At 36.3% G+C, this 13,673-nt stretch overlaps 2 protein-coding genes across 4 annotated transcripts; one reads left to right on the plus strand and one right to left on the minus strand.

Annotated features, from left to right (window-relative positions):
• Nucleotides 1-1,256: 1,256 nt before the first annotated feature.
• Nucleotides 1,257-7,475, plus strand: LOC143459281 (adenosine 3'-phospho 5'-phosphosulfate transporter 2-like). 2 transcript variants are annotated; one of them, XM_076956360.1, is made up of 8 exons: nt 1,257-1,405; nt 2,856-3,104; nt 3,198-3,322; nt 3,417-3,571; nt 6,032-6,184; nt 6,733-6,878; nt 6,970-7,148; nt 7,222-7,475. In XM_076956360.1, the coding sequence occupies exons 2-8, from the start codon at nt 2,889-2,891 to the stop codon at nt 7,343-7,345; spliced, it is 1,098 nt and encodes a 365-aa protein (XP_076812475.1). In that variant the 5' UTR covers nt 1,257-1,405; nt 2,856-2,888; the 3' UTR covers nt 7,346-7,475. The 2 variants fall into 2 exon arrangements, with proteins under 2 accessions (XP_076812475.1, XP_076812474.1); XM_076956359.1 differs by lacking the exon at nt 1,257-1,405 and having other exon boundaries at nt 2,812-3,104.
• LOC143459282 (uncharacterized) lies at nt 7,388-13,326 on the minus strand. 2 transcript variants are annotated; one of them, XR_013117751.1, is made up of 3 exons: nt 8,901-13,326; nt 7,608-7,740; nt 7,388-7,541 (listed from the first exon to the last, which is right to left on the minus strand). XR_013117751.1 is itself a non-coding variant. In XM_076956361.1 (3 exons), exons 1-3 carry the CDS (start codon nt 9,038-9,040, stop codon nt 7,452-7,454), a joined length of 363 nt encoding a protein of 120 aa, XP_076812476.1. In that variant the 5' UTR covers nt 9,041-9,101; the 3' UTR covers nt 7,388-7,451. The 2 variants fall into 2 exon arrangements, 1 of the variants encoding a protein (XP_076812476.1); XM_076956361.1 differs by having other exon boundaries at nt 8,901-9,101.
• Between the last annotated feature and the right edge of the window lie 347 nt (nt 13,327-13,673).

Genomic DNA, 13,673 nt, shown 5'->3' on the forward strand with positions numbered 1-13,673 from the left:
CTTTGGTATGTTCTACGGAGCCAGATAATGGATTCCACAATTTCTCACCCAAAAAATTCAGAGAGTGTTTGGTTGTACTGTATTATTTCTTCAAAAAGGTATTATTTCTATCTCTTCTACCTATAGAGTTGCACTGAGTAGTTATTCCCAGAACATTATTAGAAATTGGTGACGAAAGCCCATTTAAATGTTTAGTTGAGATTGCATAGGTTTCTAGTAAAAAGAAATCATTCGATGACCATACAGAAGGATTGCGGGAAGATTTCAAGCTTTTTGTCATAATATTAAGTTATTCAAAAATTTGTTGCATAGTCTCTGGATTCGATTCAATAAGGTAATTTGCCAATGGTTCCAAATAGGGATACATTATCTAATATGTAGTTCTATAAGAGAATGATACAGGGCAAGCAGACACTCATAGTTCAAATAAGGTTTAATTTTCGTGATTACACCTGAACTTATTTTAATTTTTTGTATCACAAATTTCAAATGATCTTTCCAAGATAAGTTTCACTGATATGAATTCCGAGGAACTTGACTGTTTTTAATCTTTCAATGTTTTGACCATTAACCATAAGCGTATTTGAAGTGGAACAGGTTTAGCAGAAAACATCATAAATTTACTTTTGTTTATATTCAGTGATAATTTATTGCTCATTGTAATAAATACGGTTGGCAACAAACTCTTCAGGCAACGATATAAAGAACTGTTCTTTATATCGTTGCTTCAGGGGTTGGACAAAGCATGTTTCTGTTGCGGGGGATTTACCAATAAACAAACTCCTCATAGACATTTGATAACGACATTTGTTGGCAGTGGTGATCATTCATTGGTATTTACAGTTTACACGTCGCGAGCTTCCGGTTTAGATACGAATTAATTTGACAAAACACAGAAAGACGTTCGGGAACGTGTTAAGGATATGCACTACAATCTTTTAAGCAAACTGTGTCGGCTCGGTAGCCCAGTAGTTAGAGCGCTGGGCTCGCAATAGTGCGGCCCGTGTTGGATAGACAATACCCAGTGCCCAGTCCACCAGCGCTATACCGGCATTATTAACTGCTTGCTTCTGTTCAGTGGCCCTGTTGGTGAACAGCGTTAAATTCAGGCAAGATCTTGTAAAAAATATAAAAAAACAAGTATATATAAAATGCGTATAGCGCGAGGGCATGCCTTAAGCAATAATGTAACGCGGGTCCACATTAAATTGCTTGAATTGGATGGGGTCAGATACCATTAGACTCAGTCAGTTGCCATTTTTTAGGTTAGTAGCCTATGCAGGTATATAAGTTTAAAGCCATAGATCAACATTAATTGAGACGACTTGTTTTGAAGGATACAGTTTCTTGTAAAACAACAAGCTTGCCTAACGAAAAATTGAAAGCCAAGAAATATAGAAGCGAGGTATTTTAGTTGAAGTTAACTAGATTACACAAAGTGTATAATTATCACATAGATTACAATTTAATTCTGCTATATTTTGATAGTTGCACTAGAACAGTGCTTCTTAACAATTTTTAGTTGCAACCTAAACTTCAAATGAATAGAGTGACCATTTCATCGTAAGTAGGTCACACAGTCTGTTGTTAAAGCAATAGGTGATTAGATTGGGCAAAGGCAATGCAAAAAGTTAATTTTAGCTATATTAAGTTTTGTTGAAGTTAAATTTAGATTAATAGGTGGATTTAGAGTAACTTTGGGTTACTATGTTATAACATTTAAGTTAGGTTGACAAGAAACTCTAAACAATAGCTTTGAACACACATTTTTTTTATGGTAAATTAGTGGCAACTATGAATAAAACCTTGGTCATCCACACTTCTAGAAAAGCAGGGCACCATATTAGAAGTCATTGCCCATGACTAATAAGTATTGTATTTGCATGCGTGTAGGTCGTTTGATGCACAGTACCCATTTCCTTACTCTATGGGCAATGCAGCTGCAGCATATTGCACAGTAGCCTACATATCAAGCAAAGGAATCACAGCAGCTTTCCGAGTGTACTGTGTGTTTACACTATCCTTACTAATCCTTCATGCTGAACGTTGAGCAGGGCAGCTGTGAATAGCATTTTAAAAGTATTTGCTCATCCCAGGATTAAATTCGAGTCCACTGTGTGGGAGGCCAACGTTGTAATCACTACATCTTATTGTGGTTGATGCAAGGCTGAATCTTGTAAACCTAAAATAGACTAATAGATAATTGTGTAGCACCATTGTATTCGTAGCAGGTTTTTGACTTGTAGGCAAAATTCACAACCATACATCGCTTGGTTTTGCAATGTGACTTTACTATGTACTTTATGTCTATGAATATGCTTACGCATATCATATCTTATTCTGGGTCTCTTAATTTTGCACACCCATTTCAGGGTCGCGTTTTGAGGAATTAGTACATCATATTCATATTTGTACGTCACCCCTTATTCCTTACCAAAACTGAAACCTATACAGCATAGTTATGTTGAAGTTTGTATTGATGTAACCAATCTGTATAAATTGAAAAATATATTTTGTGGCCCAATATTTTTCAACCTCTGAAGTAGAGAACGGTACTGGAAGGGACGATCCATGTACATTGAGTTATACTAATATAATAAAACAATATATAAGTTGGCACTATTATGGTTAACTTTAATTTTTTATTCTTTTAATTGAGCTATTTTACTATATACTGGGTTAACGCGGTTCAGCCACCGAGAATATTTTGGATTCATGGACTGTTTTATTGACATGATGTCCATACTGAAATATTTGCTTAGAATATCTTGAAGGGAAACAATATTTCATAGTCCTATTTTTATAGTTAAATTTTAGGTTGGTCTTAATCTTACATGTAGGTGTTTGTTTAATAGGTTGCAGTGATTAACCTTAAATGTCTTGCACACATGACTACTAATGTTTATCACGGCTCCCTCCAAGGAAAAATTGGATATCCAACTATTGTATCCTTACCAGAAGACTCCAAGGAATACCAAACTTCGGAACCTAATACCACCACACGTGTTTTTGGTTTAGATATTGGTCGTTTATCTAAACCATTACAACTTTTTGTCTGCACGTTTCTTGTTTTTTCTCTTTTTGTGCTCTATGGTTATTGCCAAGTAAGTCATATGTACCGATAGATAATTAAGTAATCATGAGTAACTGATTATTTTAATACTTGGGTTTGGTGTTACAACAGTATGCTTTTGTAGGAATGGCTATATATCACTGATGGATTTGAAGAATTCAATGTATATGTTACTGTGGTTCAATTTGGGTTTTACTCAATCTTTGGAATTATAGAACGAAAGGTTCAAGCTTCTGAGATAGAGAGAAAGTAAAGTTTTATCTTAGACAATGAATACGTTTTGAAACACTCTTAATCTGACATTTCTTCTAACTTCAACCATGTTCTTTTTGAATGCATCCAGGGTACCACTTCAAACATATGCTTTGCTTGCATTTCTTACTATTGGAACGATGGGTTTGTCAAATACATCACTTAAATACCTTAACTATCCAACTCAAGTGATTTTTAAATCTAGCAAGCTGATACCAGTTATGATTGGTGGTGTTATAATACAAGGTGCTACAATAATACTTTGGCAATTTATATGGAAACACAAACACTTCACATAGTGAGATTTGGCAAATGAAGAAATGTTTGGAACATAGTTGGTGTTGTAAAATGTTAAAAACGTTGTACAGTAGACCTCGCATACAGTGGATAAGTTGGGACCAGTGGTATTTTATCTGTTACGTACAATTGAGATTGGCATCTACTTACATCGTTCAGGTGCACTAGGTCCGTTTTTATAACCAAAGCAAGGCTTGAAAGCGACGCTCATTTTTTCTGTACAAACAACACTGCAAATGAATAATTTCTCACAACACTAAGCACGTCTGAACCATGTGATGGTAGCTCGATTTGCTTTTCATCATTTTTAAAATTTAACCAATATATGCTTTAAAAGTGAAAAATATTGGATTAATTAAGTCCGCATCTGTAATTTTAGAAGGTTCTTCATATACTCGTTTATTAATTATTTGTTGCAAGTGTGACTACAAGAAACTCTATCGGATTCCATGAAATTTCCAACATTTAAAAAAAGTAACGATAAGCAATTATTAGGCTACAGTTACTCTGTTAGACACGCTATTTACCATGCAATTATGGAACATACGAATACGATTAGTTTTCAAAAATGCGTCAGAATGAAAACATTTCTCCATTACCAAAAGCGTGGTAACGTGAGTGGCATACCGAGGGTGCTTGGTTTTTTATAAATCTGAATGAAAGCAACGCAATTTTTAGAAGAGCGGTTGCCCAGCTCTGTATATTACATATCATATCGCAGAGATAATTTCAAAACATGTTGCCGTATTGTTTCAGTTAGAAAAGTACTTCTGTGTACACTTTAAAAGGTACTTTGGGGATTGGGTAGGGTAACATACCTGAAATTGTGTGGTTTAGTTGTTTTTTAACTGAATGAATGACCCAAAATAATTCGCAAGAAACACAAGCAAAAGAAACCACAATGATGGGTTCTACGCCAAGCACAATCACTTTCAATAGCCTTCAGGAGGCGTCAAAGACCTAAAGCTAAGATTTTGTTGTACACCTACGTAGGGCTTTAAAGAAATGTTTAGACCAGCGGTTCCCAAACTTTTCTAAAAATTTTGCCTGGCGGACCCTTTGCAATTATTTTGATATTTCGCGGCCCTATAAAAATCAAAGAATGCTATAGGAAAAAATGTAAAAACCACACCAATGATAGAAAAAGCAAAAACTAACAAATACGGCAAGCGTTTAATGGGATGGGTGCACTTGTTTTGCTGCATATAACTCATCAATGTTTGGTTTTGTTTTGGATAGCGCAACTCGCATGTCGTGTGCTACATCGAACCTCTGAAACTTCTTTAAAGACTAATTCTCATTGCGGACCCTCTGAAACTGCTTTACAGACCCCAGTTTGGGAACCGCTGGTTTAGACCAATCAGAAGGCAGCATGGTTGGTGTTGTTTTCTAGCCTTGTCCCAGGTCACGTGCAGAATTTGGCTAAAAATTAGCATGAAAGTAGCTAAAATTGTTTTTAGGCCAAAAATTCTAGTGTTTATTTTGCGCCTTTGTTAAAAAAGTTTGAATCTTGTTTTTTTTGATGGCATTTTTTGGTAGTCCAAAGCATACAAAATTTAAGAGAGCCCCATGTAGGACTTTTTGAGTAATCTATCTTTTAGTAAATACACTTTATAATAAAACAAACAAAGATTTTATGACATTTTTTGGTGTTGGACGCCACCTTCAGCCCACACAGTTACAAGTAGTGAAAACTCTATCCACTATTGGTGAATTAATTTACCTGAAATAACATCTCAAATAACAAGTGTACTACAGTACAGTATTAACGATTATTTGCTTACAATGAGGGATGGATCCATTACAGACAATTTAATTTGCACAGTTGTACCCCAAAACAGAGTATAGCTTCGCGCTACCGCAAAGTATAACGATGCTTGCTGATGTTCTGTGGTCCTTGTGAACAGTCCCAAATTCAGACTTTACAATAAAAAAAGAAAGTCAAGAAACAAATAGAAAATATCTGTGTTAATTGTTAAATGTGTATAGCACAAGCGATAAGGAATTACTGCCCAGTTGAAGTCATGTAAAGATTTTCCTCAGTTCACGAATAAAGATTGTGATGCCACAATGATTTGCTGTACCCAGGTTGGAATGCATGAAAAAAATAGAAAACCATCTGGTCTAGATTTTTTTATCAGATATATACACATCAATTGCATGCAAGGTCTACTGCACAGACAAATAAAAGCTTATATGATGATATAGGCTACTTCCCTTTTAATTAAGCATTTCAACAATATTAAATTTGCAATGCAAAAAGCTTTGCTTACAAGAAGTAAACTGTGTTGATATTCTGAAACATGTCATTCTCATAAAGTGTACTTTTTTATATATTGATATAACTTTGTGCACAACTGTGTTGCTGCAAAACACTAATTTTATATTAAGAGCTTTGAATTTTTGCAGGAAAAGTATATTCAATACTAGACATTTGTTCATGTGCACTAATGACGATTGGATTGGCGTTCTTCACATATGCAGATCAAACAGTTTCACCTAATTTTAATGTTACTGGAATTGTTCTGATTTGTCTTGCTTTGTGTGCAGATGCAGCTATTGGTAAATTCTGTTTTCTGTGTATTTTTCTATTAATAAGATTGTACTTTTTAGTACACAGTGGTCACCGCTTTATAAACCTCCACTTAAAAAGTCAATTTATGATTGTCCCAATTTAATTCATTAACTTGGGACAATGACAATTCATTCATTAGGTCCATTAGTAAAATACCTTGCTTTATAAGTACAATCGAGCACAAAGTGGGAGGAGATAAGGCTTTTAGCACAGTGTGCTCTATGTCAAATGCAACCAAGCCACGTTGGTTAACACCTTCTCAGCTTTTTAAAGGTGGCAAACTTAGTTTCTGATTCAGTTGTTGTGTCACAAACTCAATAATAATGGTTGGTTGTTTCTCCAAAAATATTTCCATAATTGATGCTTCTATGCACAAAAATATGTCAGTAGTGTTGCTGTATAAAACAATAAACTTGCCTGTTGTCTGAACATTGTGTAGTACAGACATCTACATGGAAAACTCACTTCTTGCTTTATTCGTGAATAATGGTCGGTTTGGTGGAATGTCGGCTAATAAAGTGTGTAATTTTGACAGGTAATGTTCAAGAGAAAGTGATGAAGCAACACCATGCATCAAATGCTGAAATGGTGCTTTACTCATATGGTATAGGTTTCTTGATTTTATGCGTACTTCACATTGTTTATGGAGGTGTGCTTCAGTTTGGACATTTTTTGTTAAAGGTACAGCAGATCCACCATGTTATTCTCGTACAATAGGCTTTAAGTAGAGTATACATAAACCTAAATTGCATGAAATTTTTATGTTTTGCAGAACCCAAAAGTGCTTCATATACTATTCATTTTTTCACTTGCTGGATATATTGGAATACAGTTTGTGTTACATCTTGTACGAACATTTGGTGCTTTGTTGGCAGTCACTGTAACAACATGTCGAAAAGCTGTAACAATGGTTTTATCATTTTTACTCTTTGCAAAGCCTTTCACTATGCAGTGAGTCGTGAGTTGATGCATGTTGGAAATAAAAATATATAAGAAAAAATATTATGTTTTCTATTTTTATCAGATATGTTTGGTCTGGATTGTTGGTGCTTTTGGGAATCCTTCTAAATGTTTACTCGAAGAACAAATCCAAAATTCATGCACTATTTCAAGGATCATCAAAGCGAAGCAAGGATAACATTGTTTGAAGCATATAAACAACGCTTTGCACTTATTTAACTAGACAAATATATCAGGAAAGCATTTTATTTTATCATTAGCTTTGTTCAACAGAATATATAAATAAACAAAAAGTTAATAAATCCAGTCTATGTTTGATCGCATTCCTGGTACACGATCTCCAACCTTTCTACTCGCTTCCATAAGTTTGTCGGCCCTGGCTCTCTATAAAGATAGGATATGTTACTGACTTATCCAATGAATGAGATATGTTTGCAGTATGCAACTAACCCTTGTAGTGGCTAGTTTACATTCCTCTATATCTTGCAATTCTTTGAAACATTCAATTTTTGCGAGTCCCTTTGTCTTGTTTCTGGCACACAACTTGTAAGCAAATTTTTCGATGTCACATGTTGTTAGCGACCTTTAATATAACAATATTTATCATGCAAGGATCTAGTAACAGCACAAGATACACAATTATCAATATACACAGCCACTGCTACCGGTAAAACATATGGTGTACGTCATCTAAATTTTGGATAAAATTGTCTCTTTGCTAAGTCCAGGAACCACAAAGTTACACTTTTCCATGGGAAAGCAGTCACTAAAACAGTGATAAAAAATCGGGTGTATGGGTGCAATGAAATTTAAATTACTTAAGTGGACATCGACTGACCTGGGAATGAGTGTGAGCGCACTCCTTTTTGTAGGAGCGATCGAGACGCCCTTTTTTCAAAGTAAGAACGGAACCACAAGTGTTTTTTGCCTATTGCACTAGCATAGCACCTAATTTTTTTCAGTCAACCACACCAATCAGTAAGCTACACACAGCATGAACAGTGGTCCACATGTCTGACTGACAAAGTTCAGCGACACTATTGTCTCACCAAACGGCAAAACTTTTGTATAACAATACAGTAGAACTTGCTTAAATCGTCACATTTTTTCAATCCTGGCAGAATTATGTGCAATTTAATGTTGTCCAGTTCATTTAGTTCATCCCCGACATAGCACAACTCATGTAAAGGGTGCAATCTAATTTTATGAAAGTGCGTCTTGCACGAGATTGCAGTAAACATATTTTGATAGTGTGAAAGTGTGTTTTGTGCATGTCTGTGTGTTTTTATCTTTTTTCATATTTTGGCAATTTGTCTAGATCAGCGCTTTTTCGTAATCCTCTAGAGGTGTTGGATTAGTCAAGTTCTACTGTATATTGAAAATACTCTATCTATCATTGTTAATCAAAGGGCTACATAAACGAACAGCTCAGAAGTGGAAAATAGTTTGACTGGACAATGGTCATGCAAGTGTGATACCACCAGGATTTTGTACTGGCTACTTAACAACTGTGAACTATGTATGCAAATGCATTACAATATGTATGAAGATTTAAATTCTCTACATAGGCATACTGCAATATTTAAAAGCAGGTCTACAATTTATGCAAAGTATATACAGTATACAACTTCATAATAGGTATATATTCATTAAATAAAACTCAAACATGATATCTTTGCCACTTATGGATTACCATTAACTGTAATATTTGCTGATTAGTTAGGAACAACATTCTGCACTTACCTGCTTGGTCTCAACCAAGGTTCTTCATTTGGCCGATGCTTGTCAGATATCGACCAGTCGAATACATCCTGCAAATTAGGAAATAAACCACCAAATATGACACCATTTGGTTTGTTTCGTTGTTCCTCAAGGGTCGACATGGTTAATCAACTAAATTCAAATGGATTAAACTACACGACCTAAAAATATTTTTCAATAAAATGGCACATTTTCAGTTAATTTTGAAATCAATCTGTTTTGACAATTCATTGGTAGTTTCATTTCATAGTTAATGGTTCACTTTAATATTTGGAAAAATAGGACAACAGTTTAAAAGCTTAAACACTTTCAGTTATTCTGACACATAAATATTGAGCATTATTATGTTAAAGCCAAGCACGTTCGCAAAGGTAATTTTATAACTGTAAAAGCTAATAAAACAAAAGGACACAATACTCCAACATGTTTTCTGTTTATCTCCGTAAACTTTGGTTTACAGAAAATTTGGCAGTTACGATGTTTTCAAATTAGCTTTCTTCGGAACTATCAGCAGTTGATTCATTATCAGATGAAACATCCTGATGTAATCGATTTGGGTTACCACATTCTAATGATAAATCAATGTCAAATGGATCTCTATCTTGTGTCTCTTCAAGTTCTTTTTTTTCATCAGCAAGCCATTTGTTTTGAGCATTAACTATCTCCGCAGAAGTATTACATAATTTATAGAGTTTTAAAAGCTGTTTATTTAAGGATAAAAAAGCATGACCCCATTTAAATAATTCCAGAATAGTAGTAGCAGCGCCTTCAAATCCAGTTATGTAAAGAGCAGCAGCATATGCTTCCACACAAGACAGTTTTTCAGGTCGGCCATAATTAATCGGATTGCTTGCTACTAGGTATGGCAGCAGACGAGGATGACTACCTTTCATTTTTGCAAATGGTGTCTCTTCTAGTTTGGCCCAGGAACAGTCAATAACGCATATACCATGATCAGCAACTATATCTCTATCACCAGCAGACAAATACTGACTTGCTACAGGGCTTAAGATGATGCCAGGAAATCTTTGCTGTAATCGAAGTACTTGTACAAGCCCTTTACGTGCTAGCTTTCTTCCAGAACACTTTTTTGGATCACAGTGCTCCAGATCCCACATTGCCAGTTTGCATGGTAGCTCAAAGAGACTCTCTGTTTCCTCATGTGAACAACTTCCAGCAATATCACTTTCGTGTAAAACTGAAATGCTTTTTGGAGTGTTAAATCTTCTTTGTGCCCGAAACTTACCATGACTTTTTGTTCGCTTTTTCGACATGATTTTTAGTCAGCTCTACAGACTGGTTAATATAACAACGATAACGCTGACACAAAAAATTTTTATTTTGCACACTCAGCATGTATTATTGTATAATAAAACAAAAACTATGCAAGTGCCAAGCGGCTTATATACTGTTATATCATAACTCTTATAATATCAATGGCACTTTTGTTCTTTTTAAATTGCGTATTGTGCATCAGATTGTAAAAATCTCACTCAGTTGAGTAGCATATGAGTTTCTTTATGCAGTGAATAAAAAAGGTTGCCTAAGTTTTATTTTACATGGCTTTAAAACCTATGCATTGGTTTTCATTGACAAGGAATCACATTACAGGTTCAGCGTAGCACATGAGGGGAAATACATCAAAGTTTGTGTGCTATCTGCAGTGCGTTTAATATAATAAGTTTAATATAATATGCTAGTCGCCAGATTTGAAAGTTTGCTAAGTGTTTGGGGGATAAAAATTAATTGACAATTACTAAAAAAGGGACACTGTGCTTTTTTCGTCTAAACAAGGGAAAAATGGTACGGAAAGTGAATTTGCAGTTGCCATGGTTGCACAAAGATGTGAATTGGCTCCGTGTCAAGACGAAGTCAAACCAAGTTTATGCTGCTTGACTGTAGACCAGGGGTCGGCAACCTACGGCCTGCGGGCCGGATCCGGCCCGCCATGTGAAATCGTCCGGCCCGAGACATATTAATTAGTTATCACAAGAATACGGCTCGCCGTTTCTTATTGAGTTTCAAACTGCAGTGTTAGCTCTCTTTGAAAAAATTGTGGTATTGTTACGCCATAAGTACGTCGTAGTAGTCTATTGTTACGCCATAAAACTGGTGCGAAGGCGGTAGACTAGTATCTCGTACTAAGTACGAGATTGTCTGTAGAGTAGACTAGACTAGTTGTTATAGATACAAAGAGAAATTTAATTACTGAATTTTCCTCACGCTTTTCCGACATTCGTTCTCTATAAAATAAATTCAGGCTATTCAGTACTCTGTTTGAAATGGACGCCAATATCATTCCTGAAAAATTTCAAATGGACCTTATTGAAATGCAATGCAGTGACGAATTGAAGGCAAAATTTTATACAAAGGGCATATCGCTGCTTGACTTTTACAAAAAGTACCTTCTTGAAAGTGGTCTTTATCCCAGCTTGACCAACAATGCAAAAGAAATGGCATCGATGTTTGGTAGCACGTACACATGTGAACAAATGTTTTCAACAATGTAATTCACGAAGAGCAAGCTAAGATCACGCATTTCCGACGCCCATTTAGAAAATGTTCTGGTTCTTGCTTCATCTGACTTGTCACTAGATGTTGAAAAACTTTCACAAAGCAAGCAGCATCAAGTGTCACATTAATGCTGTGTTGTGGAAGTGTGAATACATATATTTTGCTCTTTTTGTGACTGGTATGATTGAGATTGCAGCAATGTAGCGTAATATACTGAAGTGAGTGTGAATTATAGTATTAATGAAAATTCCGGCCCGCCAAAGAGTTGTACACTCGACATTTGGCCCGTGACTAGCAAAAGGTTGCCGACCCCTGCTGTAGACCATAATGCCGAGAATCTTTGGCGTAACTCACATGAAATGCACCCTGATTTACATTGCATACTATACACTGATCACGTAATGTGACCTCATATCAAACCAATGCATACGACCAGACCCTGCAAAACAAAAGCTAGGCAACGATTTTTCGATATTTTTTCTTTACTGTGAAAAGAAATTGATATGCTACCCACCTAAGCGAAATCTCTACCATCTGATCCTCAGAATAATTGCAATTTAAAAAAATCAAAGTAGTTCCTTGACAATTCTCATTGTTAAATATGGACAATTGAATAAAACCTTGCCACCCGCCCACTGTGATTGTAACCAAGGATCTATTGAGTTGGAGTATCCAAAAGTTAATGTTTTGATAACATGGTGGGCAGTGGCTCTGCAATGTGGAGATACTGATTCCTACATGCACTGATATGAGTAGTGCACATAGCTGGTCTATAATTCGTGGTAGCTGCACACGCTTTTTTTTCTCCTGTCTTTGCTGCTTCCTGGAAAATCTATAGTTTTTTATTCACACCAGTGTGACGTAACAGAGATTATTTTGTCATAACATTGCCCTTTCAATGTTTGAAAGTTTTTTCTTTCATTTAACTCAAATCGAATTGATGGAATTTTGTCGAAGCGGTGTAGCGTGGCTTCACAGGTGTAATTAGACTGGTTGTTCGGGTATTAATTGCGATTTTTAACTAGATTTTAACTAGTAGATTGTTTTTCATCATCATTTCTCGCACGCCGACAAGACGCGAGTGTTATTTTTTTAGTCGAACACCATTTTTCTGGTCGATTGTTTGTTCCGCTATCTGCTGTATAAACAGTGTTGTCATTGGTCTGGATTCAAAAATAAGGATGAACATGAAACAAAAGAAGAATACTACCTTAAACAGTGCACAACAGGAGAAGGCAATCAATGTTCCAAAATTGAAAAAACGAAATACTATTTGCATATTCTCAATTTTTGTATCTCTTTGGTACAAAATAGTATACTAAAGGTGTCAAAATGCTCAAAATACGAACCTCTGCCCTAACAATAAGACGAAAATAAGGACATTTCTTAGAAAAAAAGGTCAAAAGTATTTTCTAAGAAATGTACCAGTAAAATAAGGACAAATCTTAGAAATAAGGACGGTATGGCAAGTTGGCAACCCTGTGTATACGTCATCTGTCCAGCAGCTAGACTCCAGTCTGACACTGTACAACCTACTTTGAACCAAATGACACCTTTTGAGCCACTTGAACCAAGTGGTACCACTGGACCCTGCATATTTTAGTAATATCCTCTTAGGCGGTTCCAGGTCGATTCAACCCACGGACGATTCAACCCCGGACGATTCAACCCACGGACGATTCAACCCAGGACGATTCAACCCCGGACGATTCAACCCGCGGACGATTCAACCCGCGGACGATTCAACCCGCGGACCATTCAACCCGCGGACGATTCAACCCACGGACGATTCAACCCGCGGACGATTCAACCCGCGGACGATTCAACCCACGGACGATTCAACCCACGGACGATTCAACCCACGGACCTTTCAACCCACGGACGATTCAACCCAGGACGATTCAACCCACGGACCTTTCAACCCACGGACGATTCAACCCAGGACGATTCAACCCAGGACGATTCAACCCAGGACGATTCAACCCGCGGACCTTTCACGTACTATTGGCTTAGGTTATCACCAAGTTACTTTGTAGCCAATATTATGTAAGCTAAATAAAGCTAATATATCGGCCTAAGCTAATATAAAGTTTCAAATGCAATGCCTTCACATCGTGACGTCACCAGACGCGCTGAAAGGCCTTCCCTCTCTTGGTGGCTTTGGTTCTAAGTAGGCCTCTAATTTGGGGCACTGGAATTGTTTGCGGTACAAGAAAAGAGAAAAACGGAAGAATAATATTA

The sequence above is a fragment of the Clavelina lepadiformis genome, chromosome 5 (assembly GCF_947623445.1).
Source record: "Clavelina lepadiformis chromosome 5, kaClaLepa1.1, whole genome shotgun sequence".
NCBI classification, from domain to species: Eukaryota; Metazoa; Chordata; class Ascidiacea; order Aplousobranchia; family Clavelinidae; genus Clavelina; species Clavelina lepadiformis.

Bases quoted from the DNA above. Each gene is read 5' to 3' on its own strand.
- LOC143459281 (XM_076956360.1), top strand. From the start codon at position 2,889: ATGACTACTAATGTTTATCACGGCTCCCTCCAAGGAAAAATTGGATAT. The intron at 3,323-3,416 runs GTAAAGTTTTAT...GAATGCATCCAG, and splicing joins GCTTCTGAGATAGAGAGAAA to GGTACCACTTCAAACATATG. The intron at 3,572-6,031 runs GTGCTACAATAA...GAATTTTTGCAG, and splicing joins TGGTGGTGTTATAATACAAG to GAAAAGTATATTCAATACTA.
- LOC143459282 (XM_076956361.1), bottom strand. From the start codon at position 9,040: ATGTCGACCCTTGAGGAACAACGAAACAAACCAAATGGTGTCATATTT. The intron at 7,741-8,900 runs GTAAGTGCAGAA...GTTATATTAAAG, and splicing joins CCTTGGTTGAGACCAAGCAG to GTCGCTAACAACATGTGACA. The intron at 7,542-7,607 runs GTTAGTTGCATA...CTATCTTTATAG, and splicing joins GTAAACTAGCCACTACAAGG to AGAGCCAGGGCCGACAAACT.